The following is a 20,054-nucleotide window of genomic DNA, read 5'->3' on the forward strand; positions in this document are numbered from 1 at the left end:
GGTCGCCCGCCCGAAGGCCTCCGTTCTCCGGGCAGATATAGTGTGTCAGTGTCTGTTTCTGTGGGTTCATGTGGGTCATGCGGTGGTCATGCGGATGTGGGTGGCGATGGGTGGAGTTCGGGAGTTCAGAAGGCGTCATCGAAGATGGTGACTGACAGCCAGCCAGCAAGCGGAGGGGGGAAACGGGAGAGATAAAAAGACGGTTGTAGATGATATACTGGTTTCGTTCTGCCCAAAAGAAACCACAGGACGCACTTACAGGATGAGACAGAGAGAAAAAGAGGGGGGGAAAGAGACAAAGAAGGAGGACAGCCAGTCGACAGTGATGGAAAGTATAACCCATATGATAAAATTTTATTTATAATGATATATCCTTCATCACTGGCAGCTGGCCACCTAGTTGCACCACCACCTACCCAGACTGCTGTCCCTGGTCTGCTGGCCATCCGCCGATCCTGCGGATGCGGATGTGGAAGGAGTTCCTCGCGAGAGCAGCGGCTTCACCTGGCGCAGTGCCTGCTCCTCGGGATAGCGAGGGGTCTGGAACTTAGTGGGCTTCGATTGCAAGGTCGCTGGTCCTGAGCGCTGGTGCATTAGGGTGCGGTGCCTGAGGGGTGGTGGGGATATAGACTTAGCTAAAACTGAATGAGGTAATTTATTCGGTGAGTAATCGCTGCCGGATTCGCCCTGTAAAAACCAGACAATTAATATTTAAATTAAATATATTATTAATAGAGGATAGCGAACCATAACGGTGCCGTTGTCGGAGACGCCGGAGCCGGACATGTTGTCCGCCAGGAGACGCTCGCTCTCCGGATCGGACAGGACGCGCGAGATATCAGACTTGTTTTTCAGGATCGACTTGGAGCGCCGATGGTGCTCCAGATTGGGCGAGGCGTCAATCGAGTCTATCGATGAGGAATGCTTGCTCTCGAACTTGGCTGTGGATCGATTGATCATTAGATTATATCTTTCTTTTTCTAACGTTTAGAGAAACTACGCACCTTTGGCGCCCACATTCTGTATGCCAAACAAATGCTGGTTGATCAGTTTGGTGGCAGTGGCTAAGCTCTTGCCCGGCATGAATACCGAGCGCTTCTTCTTGGGTCCTTGACCGCCGAATCCGCCGGATCCGCTGGCCGCCGGACTGCCGGAACCTCCGGCCAGTTCTCCCTCCCTCCGGCCGCCCGTCTCGTCGTCCAGCTTGGTGTCCTCGAAGCGGGCACGAGGACGCATGCCGCCCAGGACACTGCTTCCAAGGACGCCGGCTGCTCCACTGGGTCGCATGGCGGTGAAGCTCTGCTGGAAACGCGTCTTCCGATGCTTTGGCACTGAGTTCTCGTTCAAGCTGACCCGACTTCCTCGCTCCTGGACATCGAAGCTCTGGTAGACGTCGTCCAGGGGACTCAAGCCGCCGGCTCCTCCGCCTCCGGCGGCCAAGTTCCTGAGAGCCGTATCACCCGATGCGCTCTTCTTCACCTGGGCACGCAGTCCACCCGATGAATTGGTGCTAGGCAGGCCCACAATGAAGCCCGTGGAGCTGCTGATTCCCTGGTGCTGTTCCCGTTCCAGGGGATTTATGTACAGGTTATCCATGTCGATGTCCAGGGCGCAGGCCTCGTCATTGAAGTCCGCCGTAAGGTCTCCCTGGGACAGGAAGGGATGCGTCTGGCAGCTGGCATAGGTGTCCGAGCTATCCACGCTGGCCAGGTCGGCGTTGTTGTTATTGCTGCCATTGTAGTTGCCACCGAAGAGGAGCGTTCCATTTGCACCACCGCCCACTGTGGTGGTGTTGAAGTTGTTGTTGTAGTTGTGGTTGAAGTTGGACGAACTGCAGATGGTGGCCCCGTATCTCAGGGACATGTCCAGCGGCAGGGCAATGGTGGTGGACGTGGTGGTGCCATATGACGACGATGTGGACGAGGACTGCGAAATGGCGGGCAAAAGGACGGCGGCGCAGGACGTTGGTGGCAGTGGCGGTGGCGGGGGCAGGGCCAGGAGCGGACCATGGAGCGGAGGCAGAGGTGCTGGCAGCGGCGAGAGGAGTCCATAGGCTCCTGCTTGACGACCCGCTGCCGCCAGTCGCATCTCCAGACAGATCGGCTTGTGGAAGTCGGAGGTGGGCAGCGAGATCACGCCCTCCGCATCGGTGAATTCCTTGAAGTCCTGCAACGAGTGGGGGTTCGGGATGGGGATACAGTGTCAGATGAAGTCGCTCAAGCAAATCAGAGGCCCAAGATATAACAGATATGATAGAATGGTACTTATATCCACCAAATAATTCTAACAACAAATTATGGTTAATAAGACCATTTAACATATGTATATTTAAAAATATTGATATATATTTAACTGATACTCTAGCATATCTGTTCCATCTTTCCATGAAGTATCCTTGGGAGGATCATCATTTCATACATTATTTTATTTGCGTGTTTTGGGATGTTTTCTGGCTGCTTGTTAGTGTCTGATTTAGTTTGGTGTACCTGTTGTCTGGAGTTAGCTTATTATTGTGTGCGATTTAATTTCATATTATTTCGCTTGAATAACAAAAATTAACATGCAACTAGGAGGCGCCAAGTAAAACTCAAACGTGCAGCGCTATTTATTGTTAACATTTAGTAATATTTAATAAATGAAAACGAAGGCAGTGCGAGTTCTCAACTTGTTAGAAATGATTACTTTATTTTCTAGCTATAGCTCAATATCGCTTATAAAAAAGTTATTTAAAATTCTTAATAAAGTAGAATTAAATTGCTTTAATATAAATAGTTTGTAACATTTTTTCGGATCTGAAGGATCTCCAAGTTGAGCAAACGCACGAAGTTCAATCTTTCAGTACGCAGACGCAGACGTGAGAACGTCTTACTTACCAAACCGCTGGAGTTGCCTTCGAAGTGGTTCCATACTCGAACGTTAAATATAGTTAAGTACTCTAATCGAGTTAGTTACCGAAACCAAAAAGGAAAATTTCTAGGCTAGCAATACGGAAACAATCAGAAGAGAAAGTGGAGTGCCAGAAAGTCGAGTGCGAATAGATAAAGTTGTTCAACAGAAATGGATATTCGTTTGTTTATGTATTCTTTTTATTTGCATAATTTGTTCATTCGGTTTGTGGTTTTCTTTGAATTTGTTTTGGGATGAGTGATAACAGGAAATAAACGACTAATAATCAAGAGAGCTATAACATTGATAGTTCCAGTAACTAAACAATTGTATATTTGGTTTTCATAGTTATGTATATTCGTTGTTTTGCTGGTTTTCTGGTTTCTGGTATTTGGCGTTTTGCAAATTGCAGCTACTATAATTAAGGCTTAGGCCATTTTGCTAGGATATAAATATTTAGGTATTAGGCTAGTTGTAATTACGTGCTTAGTGTGTAAATGAAAAGAATCGATTTAAACTTTCGTCAAGCCCTCAAGCTTCGGTCACTTGGTTGGTACAGAGTTAAAATTAAATTAATTAAATTAAATTAAATAATAACACATGCTGCTTTGTTTTGCTTTGTTTTGCTCTCCACTCCTGGTTGCGTTTCTAGATGGTAGATTAGGCTTTAGTTAATTTAATTAAATTCTTAGAATTCGCTATGTCTTTGTTTAGCTTTCACGTCACATCACGCCAGGCCCGTTGATAATAATAATAACAGTATAACAGTACTTGTATAATCGTAGCAATAATAATAACATTTAGTTGTAATTTGTTTTGTTGGTAGTTTAAAGCTAGTTAACGTCTAATCGCAATTCGCAGTGCCGGTCACGCATTCGATGCGCTCGGCATTCTAAGTATTTCTCGATTTCTCGATTTCACGATTTCTCGATTTCTATATCGAATCTCGTCGGGGTTTCTTGAGAATCTGGCTAAACGCTATTCGCGCGCAATGGAATACACTCGCCATGGCATCCCGGCAAACCCTTTAAGAAAAGAAACGAAAAAGAAACAAGGTCAACATAAAAATTCCATTTCCAATCCAATTCCAATCGCACAGGAAGCCAAAAGAAAACCAAAATCAAATCAAAAGTGAAACAAATAGGTGAAACAAAACGATCGATTAGGATGGGACAACACTTTGTATATTCATGGTGTTTCCTTGTGGTTTTACCATCTGGGTTGCTACCATAGTATATAGTAGTATGCCTTATAGATAGTATATGCCTCATAGATGGTATATGCCTCATAGATAGTATATGTCGATAGTGCCCTCCTCGAGCATCCGCTTGAGGGCCATATAGTTTTTGGGCGAGGGCGGCGGTCGGGCCAGCCGCTTGATGCTATACTCCTTATCGTGGAACACACAAATGCGATCCTGCAACAACGTTCGGTATCGGTTTCGGTATCGGTATCGTAATCGCTGCTCTACCAATCCAACTACTTCGGGTCGAGTACGGGGTATTTGTACGGCCTATTGTTTAGCAGGACCTATGCGAGAAGCTCAGGACTCTACTGATTTTGTAAACGGCAGTGCCACAGAAATGTATCCATACTTTTAAAATTCTAAAATAATATATGTATAAATAGGCAACTAAAGTGGGATTTCTGTGACACTCCTGCTGAATTGAAAGTCTGGTCTGGATCGGAGTTCAATGCGCTGGGGTTAACAATTTCACAGTCTGCCAATGGCTATGTACAAGCTGAGCATGATGTTAGTTCGGAGTTTAGTGGAGATTAGTCGGTAACTTAAACGTAAACGTAAACGTAAATGCAATCGTAAACAAGGAGCAATGATAAGGATAATCGGGTGCAGACATGCGACTAAACACAGAGCACAGTACACGGAAAAGCGGCTCGAACATTGCAAACGGGAACATTGGGTGGTGGTGGTGGTCACAGCTACGTTTTTTGGGGTTTTGGATTTTGGGGTGGGGTTTTGGATGCTGTGTTGGAGCCAAACCGCCCGTTACCTTGGTCGTGCAGAAACAGCACTCGAATTCCACGGGCACGTCCTGCTCCAGGTTGTCCATCCGCTGGTTCTGCAGGTTCTCCAGGGCCACCTGGCGACGCAGCTCGGCCACTTCCTATAAATAGTTGGGTGTGGGGATGTTGGCATCACGTGAGTCTTTCGTTACGTTTCGCTTCGTTCGTAAACATTTGGAATATATATATATAAATCTAGGCTTATGTACAGAAGGATCACCGAATGCAGGGCATGCCGCATGCGTAGTAACTCTTGGGGGTTAGAATATAGTTAGGTATTTCGAAAAAGTGGTTAGCAAGACAAGGAAAGGGTATAACAGCCCGGTTTGCATGCGGCTCAAGCTGTGTGAGGGTGTTGCTGTTGCCTGCTAGTGGTGGTGTTTTGCTGATCCTATTGATCCCATTGCACACTGAAAAAACTACATATATTTTAAACCTATTTATACAGCTAAACATAACCCGTAGGTAAAACAAACATAGTAGGTGAACTTTTGATTTCCACATTCCCCTTGATTTATTCCTGCCGAAAACTAAAAAATAACCTATGTGAAAGTTACTGCAACTCAATGGTTGCTAAAGCAGACTCAAACTGGTCTAAATGTGCTCTAAATGCGCCTAAGCAATCTCCATTGGATCGGTGAGTTCAAATCCTTCTAGCACATTATAAGGCATTTAATACGCTGTACCAGCAGTTCAACTGTCTGTAATAATCTGCGCAATCGGCATAGAAGCTCAACCAAGTGGTATGAAGAGTCGCGAAAAGATGCATTCCTTTCAGAACGGAGACTTCGAGGGAAATGCCTGTGTAAATTCTTTTGCGAAGCGAAGAATGCAGCGGTCAAATTCTGAAGGTCTGCTGGATCCTGGTTCAATTGGTGGGTAGACTAATTCTAAGTGCAAAAAGATCCTTCTAAGTCTTCGCTCCACTGTTCTCTTTAGCTTCTGGCATGGGCTTTCAGCCAGCCGATGATCATAACGTGATGAACACCTGCCAAGTGGGCCCCAATCTCGCTGCCCAGAGTATATCTCCAGCTGTGCCTGTATCGCCCATTTCCGACTTGTACCAATCAATCTGGCAGCAGCAACCGCAACAGACGGAGTTGCAGAACCAGCAGCAGCACCAGCCACTTGGTTGCGGTGTAAGCAAGTTCAGCCAGCAGGGAACACCCAATGCCTACTTCGAGCAGGATGAATCGGAGCAGAGACGCCAGGAGCTGCGCAACCTCGTCCAGCATCTGTACGTGGCCCAGGCGAGGGTACAACTGGAGGCCACCGAGATCAGGAAGGCACAGTCGGTGGCCTCAGCGGCACAGGGGCAGCTTGAGGAGTCCGCCAACCATGTGCGCAGCATCACCGCCTCCTTGCACACGGCCCAGCAGGAAGTGGCTGCCTCGGCGATTCGGGCTCAGATTGCCCAACTGCAGTTGGCGGCCCATGATCAGCTGCTGTTCGCCGCTCGCCAGGATGTGGACGCGCTGTCCTCGCAAATGGTGGGTCTCCAGGCGGCGGAGGGCATCGTTCAGCCGAAACTCACCGTGGATCTGCATGCGCTTCTGGACAAGCTGAAGCAGCCATTGCAGCACTATGATCGGCCCACAGCCGTTCCCATGATTGCACCTAGCCCGCCGGGAACGGCAAGTCATCAGCAACAGCTGCTCTTGCAGCAGCAGCAGCAGATGGGGCAGGTGCAAGGTCAGGAACAGGGCCAAGGACAGAGTCCAACCCAGGGCCAGGTGCCTGCGATTCCCTCAAATGGAGCTACTCCCAACGATTTCATCAGCTTGCCCAGGGTTCAGCACTATGCCAACTTGGATTACACTTAGCTGCAGTTAATTAATTATCAAGAATTATTTTTTCTATATTTTTTATAAGCTTGTTTTAGCATTACTTCCTTTCATAAAATCATATATTTCATTTAAATTATTATGTGATTTTCGTTGCTAACTATTCCCATTGTTGTGTGGCTTTTTGTCTGATAAATGTATATATTTTTCAACAAATATTGTTGGGTATTGCATTGTGTGTGTGATATTTAGGAAATGTGTGTGTATGGTTTAGAGAACAAATCTTCTTTAGCAAAAATGTATAATTTGTACAAAATCAATTTGCATTTCTTCAGATGGATGTTTATTTTTGAGATTATGAAGTTAGCAGAGCAAAAATATTGGCTTACAGACTGGAAAAATGTTAAATGCAGAACCACAATTATTAGTTCTAAGACTATGTATTCTTAAAAGCAAAATTTCTTATTAAAAAAATAGTATCTACAATATACACATAAAACTCTCTTTTTCCAATAAAAATATATGGGTTTGAAATATATTTATATCTGATAAATATTTCCAAGCTGGAATATAGAACTAAAATTCATTTCTGGTCATTTGTAAATTAACCAGCACCAATAACATATGAACTAATACCGAAACAAAAAGTTTTAATTCAGATTTAAGCTAAATAGCGAAGAATTTTTTAATGATAATAAATGATATGGTTGAAAATCATCGGTTCTATGCAGCTTTAATTATTTATTCGATCAGATTGGCATTCAGTTAGATTTGGAAAATCTATAAATGCAATTGCACGTTCGCCCAAAAAAATAAGTTTTTGTAGCATTGATTCAGCCACTGAAAAGAAGACAATCAATCCGCAAATCCATTCAAAATAATCGTTTGGTAAAAAATCGAATACATATTAGAATATATAGCTGTGGCACAAATGCATTCGAGTTGAGTAGAGTAGAGTATTAGAGTAGGTTGAGTTCTTTGTGTATACTTTGAATGTACCTCCTTACTGCGTCCCCGTAAAATCTAAAAGTTGAAATGTGTGAATGTTGTTAAAGTACTTGATTTTCTCCTCAATAGTCTTAAGTTTGATTTTTTTTTTTAGATCTTTTGTTATTTTTCTGGTTACATTTTTGTGGTGGTTGGAATTTGTTTGAATAAACTCAGGAGAGAACGTGAAGCTAAACAGACTAGGGATACTAAAACTACATTAAGAGGCCGCCAATGGGGAAAACTCAGGAATACTTAACCAAAGGACACCAAAGTTTGTGGTATTCAAGAACTGAAACTCAAAACGAATTTACCCGCACTAACAGTTGGCAACTGAGAAGGAACCAAACGTGAGTAATAATTGGGATATATAATTAGAATTATTATTTGAATATATTTCGATCCAGTTCAACGGCTTCACATTTACTAATACATAGGATTACGATTTAGGAACTTTGAAAACATTAAGATATTCAAGAAACACGATTGCGAGTATGGCAATGACTGGGTATCTCCCCTTAAATCGCAGACTTACCCCGGGCGTGATCATCATCTGGATGGGCAGTCCCTTCGCCTGGGACAGGTTGTCGTCATCAACCACACCCCCATCTCCATCGCCGCCTCCCTCGGCGCCCTCCGTTCCGGGAGCGGTGTTACTGGCATTACTGGCATTGGTGGCTGTGGCCACGGCTGTTGCCGCACTGGATGCGGCCACCATGGCCAGGTTGTTGGCCACTCCTCCTCCTCCGGTCGCACCTCCATTTCCGTTTGGCGCTTTTTGCTGAATCTGTTGCATCTGCAACATCTGTTGCTGCTGCTGCTGTTGCTGTTGCAGCAGCAATGCCTGCTGCTCGCGGCGATAGCTCTCCATGGCCATCATCGAGGTCTGGCGGGCATTGGGATTGTCGAAGCTGTACGGCGGCACTGCATCCTGCTCAGAGCTGGAGCCGCGTCGCTAAACGAGAGTAGGAGGAGTTAGTCTTATTTCCGGCAAAGATGTGTTAGGCGCTTAGGATGGAGCATTTCATTACAAATTTTTAGGGCACTTCGTACTTACTATACAAGGCATGATTCCAATTCTTTGAAATGGGAAACCATGAGAATCTTATACTTAGAATGATTATACGAAATGCTTATTAAGTGGGACTTAAAACTAGTCCCAAGTTTAAGTTGAGAAATTTTTAAATCTAATCTAATATTGGGTTTATCGGGGCATACATAAAATTCTTTCTGAGGACCTATTTCAAATTCAAACTGAATAGAGTTAGTTGTACCAAAAGTACGCATAATAACTTAAAAGTATATATTATTTTATAAATGTATAAACTAACATAACTGGTAACTAAAGTTCCGTATTGAAGGGACTTTATAGGGGATACTTCCCCCGAGTTCCCTTGAGGGCTGACTTACGTTGTGCAGGTTGGAGTTGCGCAGGTTGGCTACGTGGTCGTAATTCTTATAGCATCCGGTTCCGGTGGTGGCCGGATTGCGTCCGCTGGTGGACTCGCCTTCGGTGCTGTTGCCGTCCGTTTGCGAGAGATTGTGGCCTGTGGGCGATCGGCGGAGCGCGTGGGTTAAACGGTGCCAATTTTTGAGTGATCGTGTGTGACTCTCGCGCTTTTCTGCTTGGCATTCGTGTGTATGTGTGTGGTTGTGGTGGTGTTGTTGGGTGGGTGTATCGGTGTGGGTGGATGTTAACGTGTTAACGTGTAGTCGGGTTATCAGGTGTTAACAGGTTATATTTTTCAGATTCACGATCAGTTTGTTTGGTTCGGAGTTCACGCAAAGCCATGAATGTATTTTGTCGCCATTTCGTTTCGCATTTGTTTAGCCGACAGACGCCAGTGGTGGTATATACACAGGGTTATATATATATCGTATATAGTTTAAAATGAGTTAGAGTGGGTTTCGAATTCGGTTCAGAGCGCAAATGAAGGTGTTTTATTTGTATTGGTTCGGTTTGGTTTTGGTTTGGTTTGGTTTTTCGTTTCAAATCAAAAGAGGGGAAAAAGAAAGAAAAATGAGTTCCATGAATGTACTTATTTTTCGCTATATTTTGGTAAATATTTGTTACGACGACGATGACGACGGCGACCACAAAAACGTTTGGGGGCTAAGTTAGATTTAGTTAAGTTTGGTTAAGTGGGATACAGTGAGGACAACATTGAAGAACGACGTCTATAGTTCAGGTTTAATTTGGGGCTTACTCTTGAGTGTGATTAAATTGGTTAGAACAACATTTAGTTAACTGGTGATGCTATTGGCTCATAAGTACTACTATAACACTAGATTATAGTTTATAAAGTTAGCCTATAAGGTTAGTAGACAGTCTAAGCTAATAGTAACATTTCAATTGAATATAGTAGATAAAAAACAGAAACGAAACTGAATATCCTGCGGAAAATTGATTTAATTTAAATTTGACTTCACTTTATTTTTGTCCAAATAACCAATATATTTTCATTGAAATTTAAGTTTGATAATCTATTTACAGTATTTAGTAAAAATGGGAGAGAAAGTCCAGTGGAAACATTGAGATTTTATTTACTAAAAGTTGAGTTTTGTACAAGAAGTATGAGAGGACGTAAGAAAGTTGCTAAAAATCTGTTGAATATTTATATGAAAAATATTTATCAGTATTTAACTATAAAACTGGTGACTATTTGTGATTTTTGTGAGTGTCGGAAATGTCAAGTGCTTTGAATGGACGCGGCAAAACAAATGTGCGAAACACTGTTCTCTTGGTTTCAATTCTCAAATAGACAAAATTCCGATTCATGGTCATTTACGCCATTCACGTTCAGGTGTGTGATCTTGTATAATTAGACCGAAAATGTTAATGAGTAAAATGGAAAGAAAAACATCTCCTGATGAGTCAGCGTGTGAAATTGGCTCCTTACTGTGGCCTTTCCTGCATTCAAGGCTTGAACTCAAAATTTGGCCAAGCTTCAAACACCAAATATATATAGACACTCATGGATTGGCGGTATGTTTGGATTTGGATTAGCTGGTACAATGAAATAATACAGCGCAGTTGGGTTTTGGTTTTATTGCTAATTTCACAGACACACAAAGTTGTTTACGGCTTTAACAGTAGTACACAAAAGTACGAGTACAGTACACAGTTATTCATTTGGGGTTAGTACGAGTACGAGTAGGAATACGAGTACAAGTGAGTATTCATATTCACATATTCACTATATGTTCTTGATCGATCATACATGGCTTGAGCATAAATAGAGCGTACACAGTTTCTATAGATTAGTTCATAGGATAAGAGCATGCAGCGCGTTAGATTGGATTTAATTTTGGAACAAAGGCATTTAATAATGTGAAAACGAAAGTTCGAGGACACACACACATATATAATAAGGTTATTAGTAGGAAAACAAGAGGAAATGGAAAAATATTAAGTAAAAGGCACGTAAAGGTTTTTTTTGCAAAGTCAGTCCGGTTGCGTTTTTATAATTTGTTTTTTTTTTCAGGACTCTAGCTTCATTGAGCGCAATGATAGAAATGTTTGAACTATGTGGAACTTAAGGCAAATCATAGGTAATCGTTCAAATATCACACACAAAAAAGGGCTTCAAAATCTGTATATAACATGTATATAACTTGGTTCGAACTGCTCAGCTCGCTTATTAATATCGATATATATATATATGGTTGGGCTCACAATTTAACAAAACTTCAGCTTTCGGTTGTGTGGCCTGTATGTTGTATCTTAAAGTATTTATATATGGCTGCAAACTAGGAGCAATTTGCTTTAAATAAGGCAAGTTCTTTTGTTTTTCCGTTGTGCTTATGCGTTTTTAGGAACGTATCGCCATCGTTTGCTAAGTTTTCTGTCTCTACATTTGGAACGAGTATATTTCATTTGGTATACCTAATGCACGCTATATATCGCTGATGTATATACGAGTATATCGCTGATGCGCTCTCTAAATTAAAAACTAAGCTTACCCTCTCACAGCTACAACAACTAAGTTCATAAATAAGGCTTGCTCTGTTGTTGTTCGTTTTGGATATTCACATCTCTTGGGTGATTTCAATTTCGACATCGATTACGATTTCGATTTGGTTTACCCCATGGTGACCACTTGTAGTGTTTTATGTCCATGGAGGGAATTATTTTTGACTAGTGCGCTCGATAAATGCCTTCTTGGAGTTTACAAAGAGGTTAGGCCTAGTTATTCGCTAAGATTTAGACTAAATCAAAATTGTGCTTACGCGGATTGTATTTTCAGAGTTCTCGAAGCTCTCGAATGGCGTGTTGTGTTAGCATTTATCATTTTGGATTGGGTTGCATGGGGGAATATGATAATTCCTGGAAGATATTTGGCACACACATGCTGCCACACCCACTACTGCTGCAAATCACATTTGGGTACTTGAAAGTTTTGCTTGCAGACGAATTCGCGTTAAAAACCAAATGGATATAGCATAAACTGGCCAGGCAATCAAGGTTATCAAAGTAAGTAAATCAAAACCAAGAACATCAGCAAATTTGAGCGGGTCTTCATTTCGTTTAAATTTGTTTTAGATTCATTTTCAAGTGCTGATGGACATTAGCAAAACTTTCAATATACGATAGTACGATGAAGCATACGCCTTTTGTTTTTGCATCTAGCTCTTACACACAATACAAACATATGAATGCTGTAAGAGTTAGTTAACATAAATCAGAAAATAATGCATCAAAAATGGAAATTAATTCAATTGGCCCTCATTGCATCTAACTCGAATGCAGAGTTTTGAACATAAGAGGAAAACTAACTATGGCAACGTGGCGTATGCGCAATGCATAATTACGGTTATTTAGCAGCAGCGACTGTGTGACAGCATGTCTGTATGAGTGTGGGTGTCTTGTGTGCGTGTGTGTGTGTGGGTATGGGTATGGGGCGCCTAAAAGCAGTTACATTTAATCACAACATTCAATTGGAAAATAAATCAAAAATGGAAGTACACAATTCATTTGATTTCTGATTGATTCGAAGCTTTAAAGCAAGCCTACGCATTTGGGCTAACTGCTAACCAAATGTTATTCATTTCATTTTTTGTTCGTTTTTTGGAAGTACTTTCGCTTAAGTCTAGGACTCTTGTGTGTGTATGTGTGATTGATTCGTGTACGTGTGTGTGTTTGTTGTGGGTGTGTGTTTGTAACAAATTGCATTTGCTCTCGACTAATTTACATATACAATAACAATCGCCTGTCATTCTCTTAGCTAATTTCGCTTAGTGTAGATGGTTGTAGGTTGTTTTATTTTTTCTTTTTTTTTTGGGGTCTGGTTGTTGTTGCTGTGGTTGCCGCGGTTTGCCAGCGATTTTGTGGTGATTTCAGGATTTCAGGATTTCAGGGCGGTTTCAGCGGCTGTCTTCGTTGTCACTGGAGCTGTTCTGCTGCTGGGCGTCCCGCTCCTCCAGCAAACTGCGATTCAGCTCCTGGATTCGGGCGGAGAGGGCGCGGCGACGGGGCGTGCCAAAGGAGGGCGGCGGTGGCGCCTCTATCAGCGTGTTTTTCTCGCCTAGGTCAAAATCAGCCGCATTTAATTTAATTAACGTTTTTAATTCATTTCGTGTTTGCGTGTGTATGTGTGTTTTTTTTTTTTTGCAATTTTTCAATAATCGTATGTGTGTGTGTGTGTGTAAAATGTTTGGGTTTCGAAATGTTTTGAAAATTCAAAGAATGTCGTGAGCAGAAAGTAGAAAAAGAAGAGCAGAGAAAAGAACACGTTGTAGGTAGGATATTTAGAGGCTAGTAGTTCTAGGCATAGGCCCCATAACGACTTCGATTCGCTAAATTACAACTACGTTTGGCTAAGAGAATGAGCATATACATCATATGGTTTCATGTGTGTTTGTGTTCGCTTTATATATATAATTGTATGTAATCAGCACTTGAAAATTTTCTAAAAATGTTTGTTGTATTTATAATAATTTATAATTTTTATTTCTTTTTTTTTCTATTTGACATTATCAATTAAGTTCGAAATGGTAAACTCTATGTTGAGCATTCAAATTTGCTATGGTTGTGGCGGAATCAAAACAAGAATCAAGCAATGAGTAGCAAAATGTCATCATCATAATTCGCAATTCTGGGCAAACGTCCAACTGAAGTCAGCAATTAGGCAAACTCAATTTAACTGAAGGCAAACTTAAACCGAACAACGCAACAAATTGCAACAGCAATTGCCTAGCTAATCACTAGATCCTTGGCTATATGTATATACAGGACGACTCGGGGCTTTATATATTATTTTAGTATACTTTGGATTGCAGCTGTGCGGGGCAATTATTATTATATACCATTAATGATTGATTACCCGTTGTTAAATCAAATCTTATATTTATTTGCTACTTTACATTACTTTAAAATATGTAAAAATTTGTGTTTGAAACTACTAGATAACTGCAATGCTACTTAGATGAAATAAATGTGACTATATGAGTATAATGTTTAAGCTATTATTTAAACTTTAATTGAAACACAACCTTTACCACCTACAATGTTTTAAACTTGCATGTGATAAGTTGTTACTAGTAGAATAATGTATACATAATAATAATAATGTTTTCTGATTCTTTCCCAGTACAGCTGCAACTACCTAAATTCCACTTAGCGAAAGCTAAAAAGAAAGCTGAAGCCGTGTGGAGTCTCTTCCTGCACTAAGCTAAATATGTATGACTTTGCTGTAACTTATTGAATACACTAAGAGAAAAAGAGAGAACTCCAGAGGGAGGGAGAGAGAGAGAGTGTGTGCGAATATTTATGGTACAATAGTGTGTAGCTGTAGTCGGCGCGTGTGTGTGATATTGTGTGTATCTGTGTTTCGTATCCGTGTGTCTAGGGGCTATTATTATTGGAAGCGATTGTCAAAGGCTACGGCATTTAATAGAGTTGAATAATACGATTTGTAGGGTGGCAAAGGTGGGCTAGGCTACGTATACGCAATGTAGTCACCTGGGGCGCTTTGCACATCGAGGGTCTGCCTGCCTATATTGGGGGTGCTTTGTCTTTTACCCTTCGGATGCACGACATTTGTTTGCTTTCCTAAAATAAAACACAGTTCGGAGGGTTTGAGAGGGTTAGGGCTGCGGGGTTTTTTCTTTTTGTTCAGCGGGGCTTTCGACGGCTTTAAAGGGTCGTGAGATTCCATTGCCTACTTCTAGGCGCGCGGCTTTTATACAGCAGAGGTGTCGATTTTGGAAGGGTATCGGGGGTTCGGGGTGTGTGTGTGTGTGCTTTGTACAAGTGAAAACCCCACTAATTTCGCGCTTAATGCGATAAGTACAAAAGCATTTGCCTAATTGACCATTATTGTGTGACGCTGGGGGTGTTTCTGTATTGTAGAGGGTTTTGTGGGTCTAAAGGTCTACTTAAGGGAACTTAAATGTAACTCAAATCGCTTAACTAGTTTACAATTGATCACTCGAACGTAGGTCTGAGCTCGGAATAATCAATGGTTCAACAATTTCTATCATCTTACGGCTCAGCAGTCGCAGGACTTGCGTCCGACTTCTGTGATTGCTATTTACACGCCTCTAGGCTGGATTTTAGATACAGCTTGGTAACGGAACGAAAGTTAAACCAATCTGAACTGATAGTGAGAAAAAGCCAGGAACGGAAATCCATGCCAAAAGTATAAAAATATTAAAATGATTACTTAGACAGCTAACGCACAAGACTACACAAGAGTAAGCAAAAGTTTAAGGGATAGGAATTTTGTAGGGACTTTGGGTTGTACACATTAAATATATGATACGATTAACAATCCTTTGTAGCTTTCATTACAATGGCATTATAGTTTTGGTAGTAAGCATGGATTTTCAAGATGAATTACAACCAGCTGTGGCATATCATATATTTTTGTGTATCTATTATAGTTAGTTGTAGGATAATAAGCATAGCATGAGGCGTAAGGATCGAGTTAGCAGATCCCTTCAGTCGGCTAGTTAGTTGAGTGTTAGTAGATACGTAAGCAAGGCACATTCCTTATAGCTAGTGGTATGGGGGTAGATCTTACCTGTGTCGACAATCACATCGATGAGATCCATGGACTTGGCGAAGGCATCTTTCAGATTGATATGATGAAAGGAGACAATGCTGCCCTCGCGCTTGGCACGATCGAGTGCCTCGCGACGCTTGAGGGCCTTTTCGCGGCGCATCTGATTCTTATAAAATTCAGCAAAATTGTTAACGATGATGGGAATAGGCAAAGCGATTACCAGAACACCGCATATGCAACACACAGTACCAATAACCTTTCCCAGTGCAGTTGTGGGATAGATGTCCCCGTAGCCAACAGTTGTCATTGTAATACCCGCCCACCAAAATGTTTCCGGTATTGAAACGAATTTTGTATCCTTTTCATCCTTTTCGGCAAAATATGCCAGCGAAGAAAATATGAGAACGCCCATGGCCAGGAACAGCATTAGTAGACCGAGTTCCTTATACGAGTTACGCAGCGTAAAGCCTAACGACTGCAGGCCCGTTGAGTGACGGGCCAGCTTAAGGATTCGCAGGATGCGCATGATGCGAAAGACCTGCACCACCCGACGCACATCCTGGAACTGGTCCGTTGCATTCTTATTCGTTTCCAATAGAAATAACGAAACAAAGTATGGGAGTATTGCCAATAGATCGATTATGTTAAGGCCGCCCTTAAAGAACTTCCACTTGTCCGGCGAGGCGCTAAACCTAAGTATGTACTCTAGAGTGAACCACGTGATACACACGGCCTCAACCATTGCCAATTGCGGATTATCCTGTGGTGTACCGTTGTCAATGTGTTGTAGTTGTGGTAGGGTGTTCAACGTCAGGGCTATGGTAGACAGGACTATGAATAGTATGGATATCACTGCGATAACCTGCGAACGGTAAAGAACAATCGAACTTTGTCGAGACCATGATTCAGCAACGATTCAATTTCAATGCAATCAAATCACAACGATAATAGTAGGTATTTTGTAAGGTATTTGATATTTGATATTTGGTTTTGGTTTTTATATTTGAGTAGGCACATAACACGATACGTTCATTCCATATCAAGTCTGTCATTTATACACATCTAGTTTTGGTTTTTGGTTTTTGGGGTTTTAATTAATTTGTAAAACACGGTCACAACAATCAGCAAAGTTTAGCGAGTTCTCTGCACGAGAGTTCACTTTGATTCTGTATGACTATCTTCATTTTAATTGGGTTAAGTAGACATTCTGTTAGAGTTCTGGTCTCGAATTCAGCTTCTTCTGGGGATTGTTAGTCGAAACGGGGTCTGTTAATTTTGTTGGTAACTAATATCGTTTCATTGGGCAGGGGTTACGCTTCATTTTGGGGTTTTTGGTTGGCTTTCCTAAACAGTTCTTTGTACTTTTCAAAGGCTGCTGTACTATATGTGAAGTATATATTTATTCGTCGTGAATCCTTCTTCGTAACTCAAACGATAACTCAAAATCAAGAGGTTGGCAACAAACGAAAACAGAAAAACGCAAAACATGGGTTGGGTATTTTATTTTGATCCTAGGTCTCGAAGTTTCGGGGTCTCTAGTCTAGATCAACTCTTTCTCTGGAAGGTGTGGGTGTAAGTGGTTGAGGTGGCTCTGTGGTTCTGTGGTTAGTTAGGTTCGGTGGCTAGTGGTTGGTGGTTTGTGGTTTGTGGTGTGGTTGTGGTTGTGGTTCGGGTAATAGTTGTGGTATGGGTAACTGTAAGTGTGAGTTCTTGTTGTGGGGACAGATCACATGACGCAACACAAGGACATAACACACCTACATACTTATCAGCTATACGTGTGTGTGTCTAATCGGTTCTATTATGGTATGAGGGTGAACCAGGGGGGGCACTCCGTCGTTAAATAAGAGACGCTACCCTTGGGGTCTGCAGTCGACATAATTGTTATACAATAACCTTATTTTTAAAATATATTCTACATGGTATAATCCTCAGAAATCACCGATTGTTACGCTCTTCGCTGTTTGTGTATTTGTTTTGGGTTTGACTTGTTTTCTCTTGGAAAATAATGTTTGGTAAACTAAAGTAGTTCAAATTCATGATTGTTCTAGCAAATGACAAAGGAAGAAATCCAAATCTAATTCAAATTCAAATGCATAACTTTCGTACCAAACGAGCTAGGAATTACAATTACGAGATAGGGATTCCAAATCAAATAAAAACGAAATTAAATTAGAAACTAGAAACCGCCATCGTCGGCCATCAAATAATTGCATCTGTCACGGTAAAAACACACACAAATATGCCGTGAAATTATGCATTTATTTTTCGGCCTGTTGGACGGCTTTCTCTTTGTAAACAAACACACTTAAACCATTTTAATTGCTTGTCTCTAAATAATACATTTAATTTACCAAAAACTGCCAATTGCCGAGATTGAAGTGTTCGGAAAGGGGGGGAGAAAATGGATTTTCGGGGCACAGGAGGCCTGTCAGAAATGCAGAATTTCAATTGCGATTTCAATGCCAGATGGACTGCCATTGCCGCATTAGGCCACATGGCTTCGAACATGGCTTATTCCGAAACTGAATCGGGGTTCATGTGGAATGGAAGGACGGGAGGACTAAGTGTTGGGTGGAATGTTGGCTGTGCGTGTGACTGACAGTCGAGAGGGTTTCAGAGATAGAGATACAGAGAGAGAAAGAGAGAGAGAGTAAGAGAGAGAGAGATAGGTTGAACATCTTGGACATGCCACGCCCCCAAAGTGGAATGCATAGATAACTCTTCTGTGAGTGTCCAGATCTACCATAGTAGGCCACTGTACGCAACCACGCAGTTCTGGTTTCGGAAATGGATTGGGTTCGGAATAGGATCTTGGATCATGGAGCTTGGATCATGGAGCATGGATCGTGGGTCATGGATCGTGGGTCATGGATCATGGACTTTGGACTTGGGGTTCTGGGTCGGGGCAAGCTGAATTTCATAGTTCTGCTTCGTTGGATGAGCTGACTTCTCTAGTAATGGCTTATGGCTTGCTACGTATAGATACAAAAGTTAAAGATACAGATTATGCAGTTATTAGACAAAAGATACATAGTCAAGAAGGAATCATTACGTAGGGATAAACAAAACGCACTAAAGGATAGATACACAAACCAACTAAACCGAAAATAAAACCAAAAGGAGAGAAAACATTTGGATGGTGCTAGTTAGCAACGATGAGTAATAGAAGGAGGAGTGGAATAAAGTCAAAGTACAGATACTAGATACTATAGTTATAGATAGATACAAGTGCGAGAGGGCACGCGAGGGGGCTTAGAAATAGAGAATAAAGAGGGCTTAGACATACAGATGGGTTCATAGATTTAGAGGGGGATGTTCTTGCATTGAAGTGGTCTTGGTCTTGGTCTTGGTCTTCGACCGTCAAACTTCGGGAAAGTTAATTAAATTTCCATAGTTTCGGGGGATTTGGGGATTGAGCGGGTGGGGCAGGGCGTGGGCGGGGGCGGGGCGGGCGAGGGTTTCAACAATCTACTTGAGATGGCGGTGAGGCTATACAAACAAATTTACTTTCGATTATTATTTCGCTTTCGATTGAACAGAATGCATTGGAGTTGAGTTTCGTAAACAAAAAAGTTTGTGTGCGAATTATCACTTTGGTATACTGTAGTTTTGGATTTTGGAACTGCTACCATTGCTGCTCAGTCATGAAGGTGGTTTGGGGGGGTTTTCGGGGTGTATGGATAGGTTTCGCTGGGTTGAAAACTAAACATGATTTCGCAATACTCCTAGCTGGCTTACTTGATCACAGTCTCCGAAAAGAAAAAATGGTTGAAAACGTAACTGAATATGCACTAAACTCACAACAACTACAAAGTTCAAAGCGTAGCAAGTCGTCTAAAGCGGTTTCTGCTGCTTGAGGCCTACAAAAATCAAAATTCTGTCTATAAAGCCGCTGACAACAGAGCCATAATATGTAAAAAACAAAATATAGATGTATATATAGCAATACATTAAGCTGAAAGTCGGTGCTCCGAGCATTATGGATACTTTGCAAAGTTTAAACTTTAAGTAATATATACATTTTCTTGACAAACTACTGACTTTTCCAAAAATTTGTTTCACAGTTCGAGAAAAAGTGTAAGTTATTAAAAAAAAAACGAATTTTAGGCGGATTTCTATCGATTTATATATATTAATAGATATTTATTAGAAATAATTATATTGCTATATATTATTTGCTTTATTCTTCACAGGAAGACAAAACCTTTGCAACTGCATGAAAAAGGATAACAAATTTGAATTAACTTCCCTGAACCAGGCTGAAATCCACTTGAATTACAAGTAATGGAAGGTCGATGGATTACAGAGCAAGATCTCAGGGTCGAAGCAAAGTGAGGAGATAGGTAAAGGTGAACAGTGACAG

General features: G+C 41.7%; 2 protein-coding genes across 23 annotated transcripts in view; one reads left to right on the top strand and one right to left on the bottom strand.

Moving 5' to 3' along the window:
• LOC6533458 (potassium voltage-gated channel protein Shab) overlaps nucleotides 1-20,054 on the bottom strand; it is a 58,302-nt gene that overhangs the window by 3,003 nt on the left and 35,245 nt on the right. For 4 of the 21 annotated variants that reach the window (XM_039374639.1, XM_039374641.1, XM_039374638.1 and 1 more), the window contains exons 5-13: nucleotides 15,707-16,550; nucleotides 14,644-14,733; nucleotides 9,093-9,229; nucleotides 8,218-8,637; nucleotides 7,695-7,718; nucleotides 4,899-5,012; nucleotides 1,005-2,166; nucleotides 748-941; nucleotides 417-687 (exon numbers count right to left, since the gene is read on the bottom strand). In XM_039374639.1, the coding sequence (XP_039230573.1) occupies nucleotides 417-687; nucleotides 748-941; nucleotides 1,005-2,166; nucleotides 4,899-5,012; nucleotides 7,695-7,718; nucleotides 8,218-8,637; nucleotides 9,093-9,229; nucleotides 14,644-14,733; nucleotides 15,707-16,550 (3,256 nt within the window). Of the gene's footprint in view, nucleotides 1-416; nucleotides 688-747; nucleotides 942-1,004; nucleotides 2,167-3,089; nucleotides 3,912-4,099; nucleotides 4,304-4,898; nucleotides 5,013-7,694; nucleotides 7,719-8,217; nucleotides 8,638-9,092; nucleotides 9,305-10,716; nucleotides 13,208-14,643; nucleotides 14,734-15,706; nucleotides 16,551-20,054 lie in introns of those variants that run through there. The other 17 variants (XM_015194541.2, XM_039374644.1, XM_039374642.1 and 14 more) reach the window with 17 other exon arrangements.
• LOC6533459 (zinc finger protein 853) lies at nucleotides 5,368-6,831 on the top strand. Of its 2 annotated transcripts, none has more exons than XM_015194554.3 (3): nucleotides 5,368-5,548; nucleotides 5,601-5,786; nucleotides 5,851-6,831. In XM_015194554.3, exons 1-3 carry the CDS (start codon nucleotides 5,521-5,523, stop codon nucleotides 6,732-6,734), a joined length of 1,098 nt encoding a protein of 365 aa, XP_015050040.1. In that variant the 5' UTR covers nucleotides 5,368-5,520; the 3' UTR covers nucleotides 6,735-6,831. The 2 variants fall into 2 exon arrangements, with proteins under 2 accessions (XP_015050040.1, XP_002094170.2); XM_002094134.4 differs by having other exon boundaries at nucleotides 5,372-5,548; nucleotides 5,604-5,786.

Source organism: Drosophila yakuba, chromosome 3L, assembly GCF_016746365.2.
Source record: "Drosophila yakuba strain Tai18E2 chromosome 3L, Prin_Dyak_Tai18E2_2.1, whole genome shotgun sequence".
Lineage (NCBI taxonomy): Eukaryota > Metazoa > Arthropoda > Insecta > Diptera > Drosophilidae > Drosophila > Drosophila yakuba.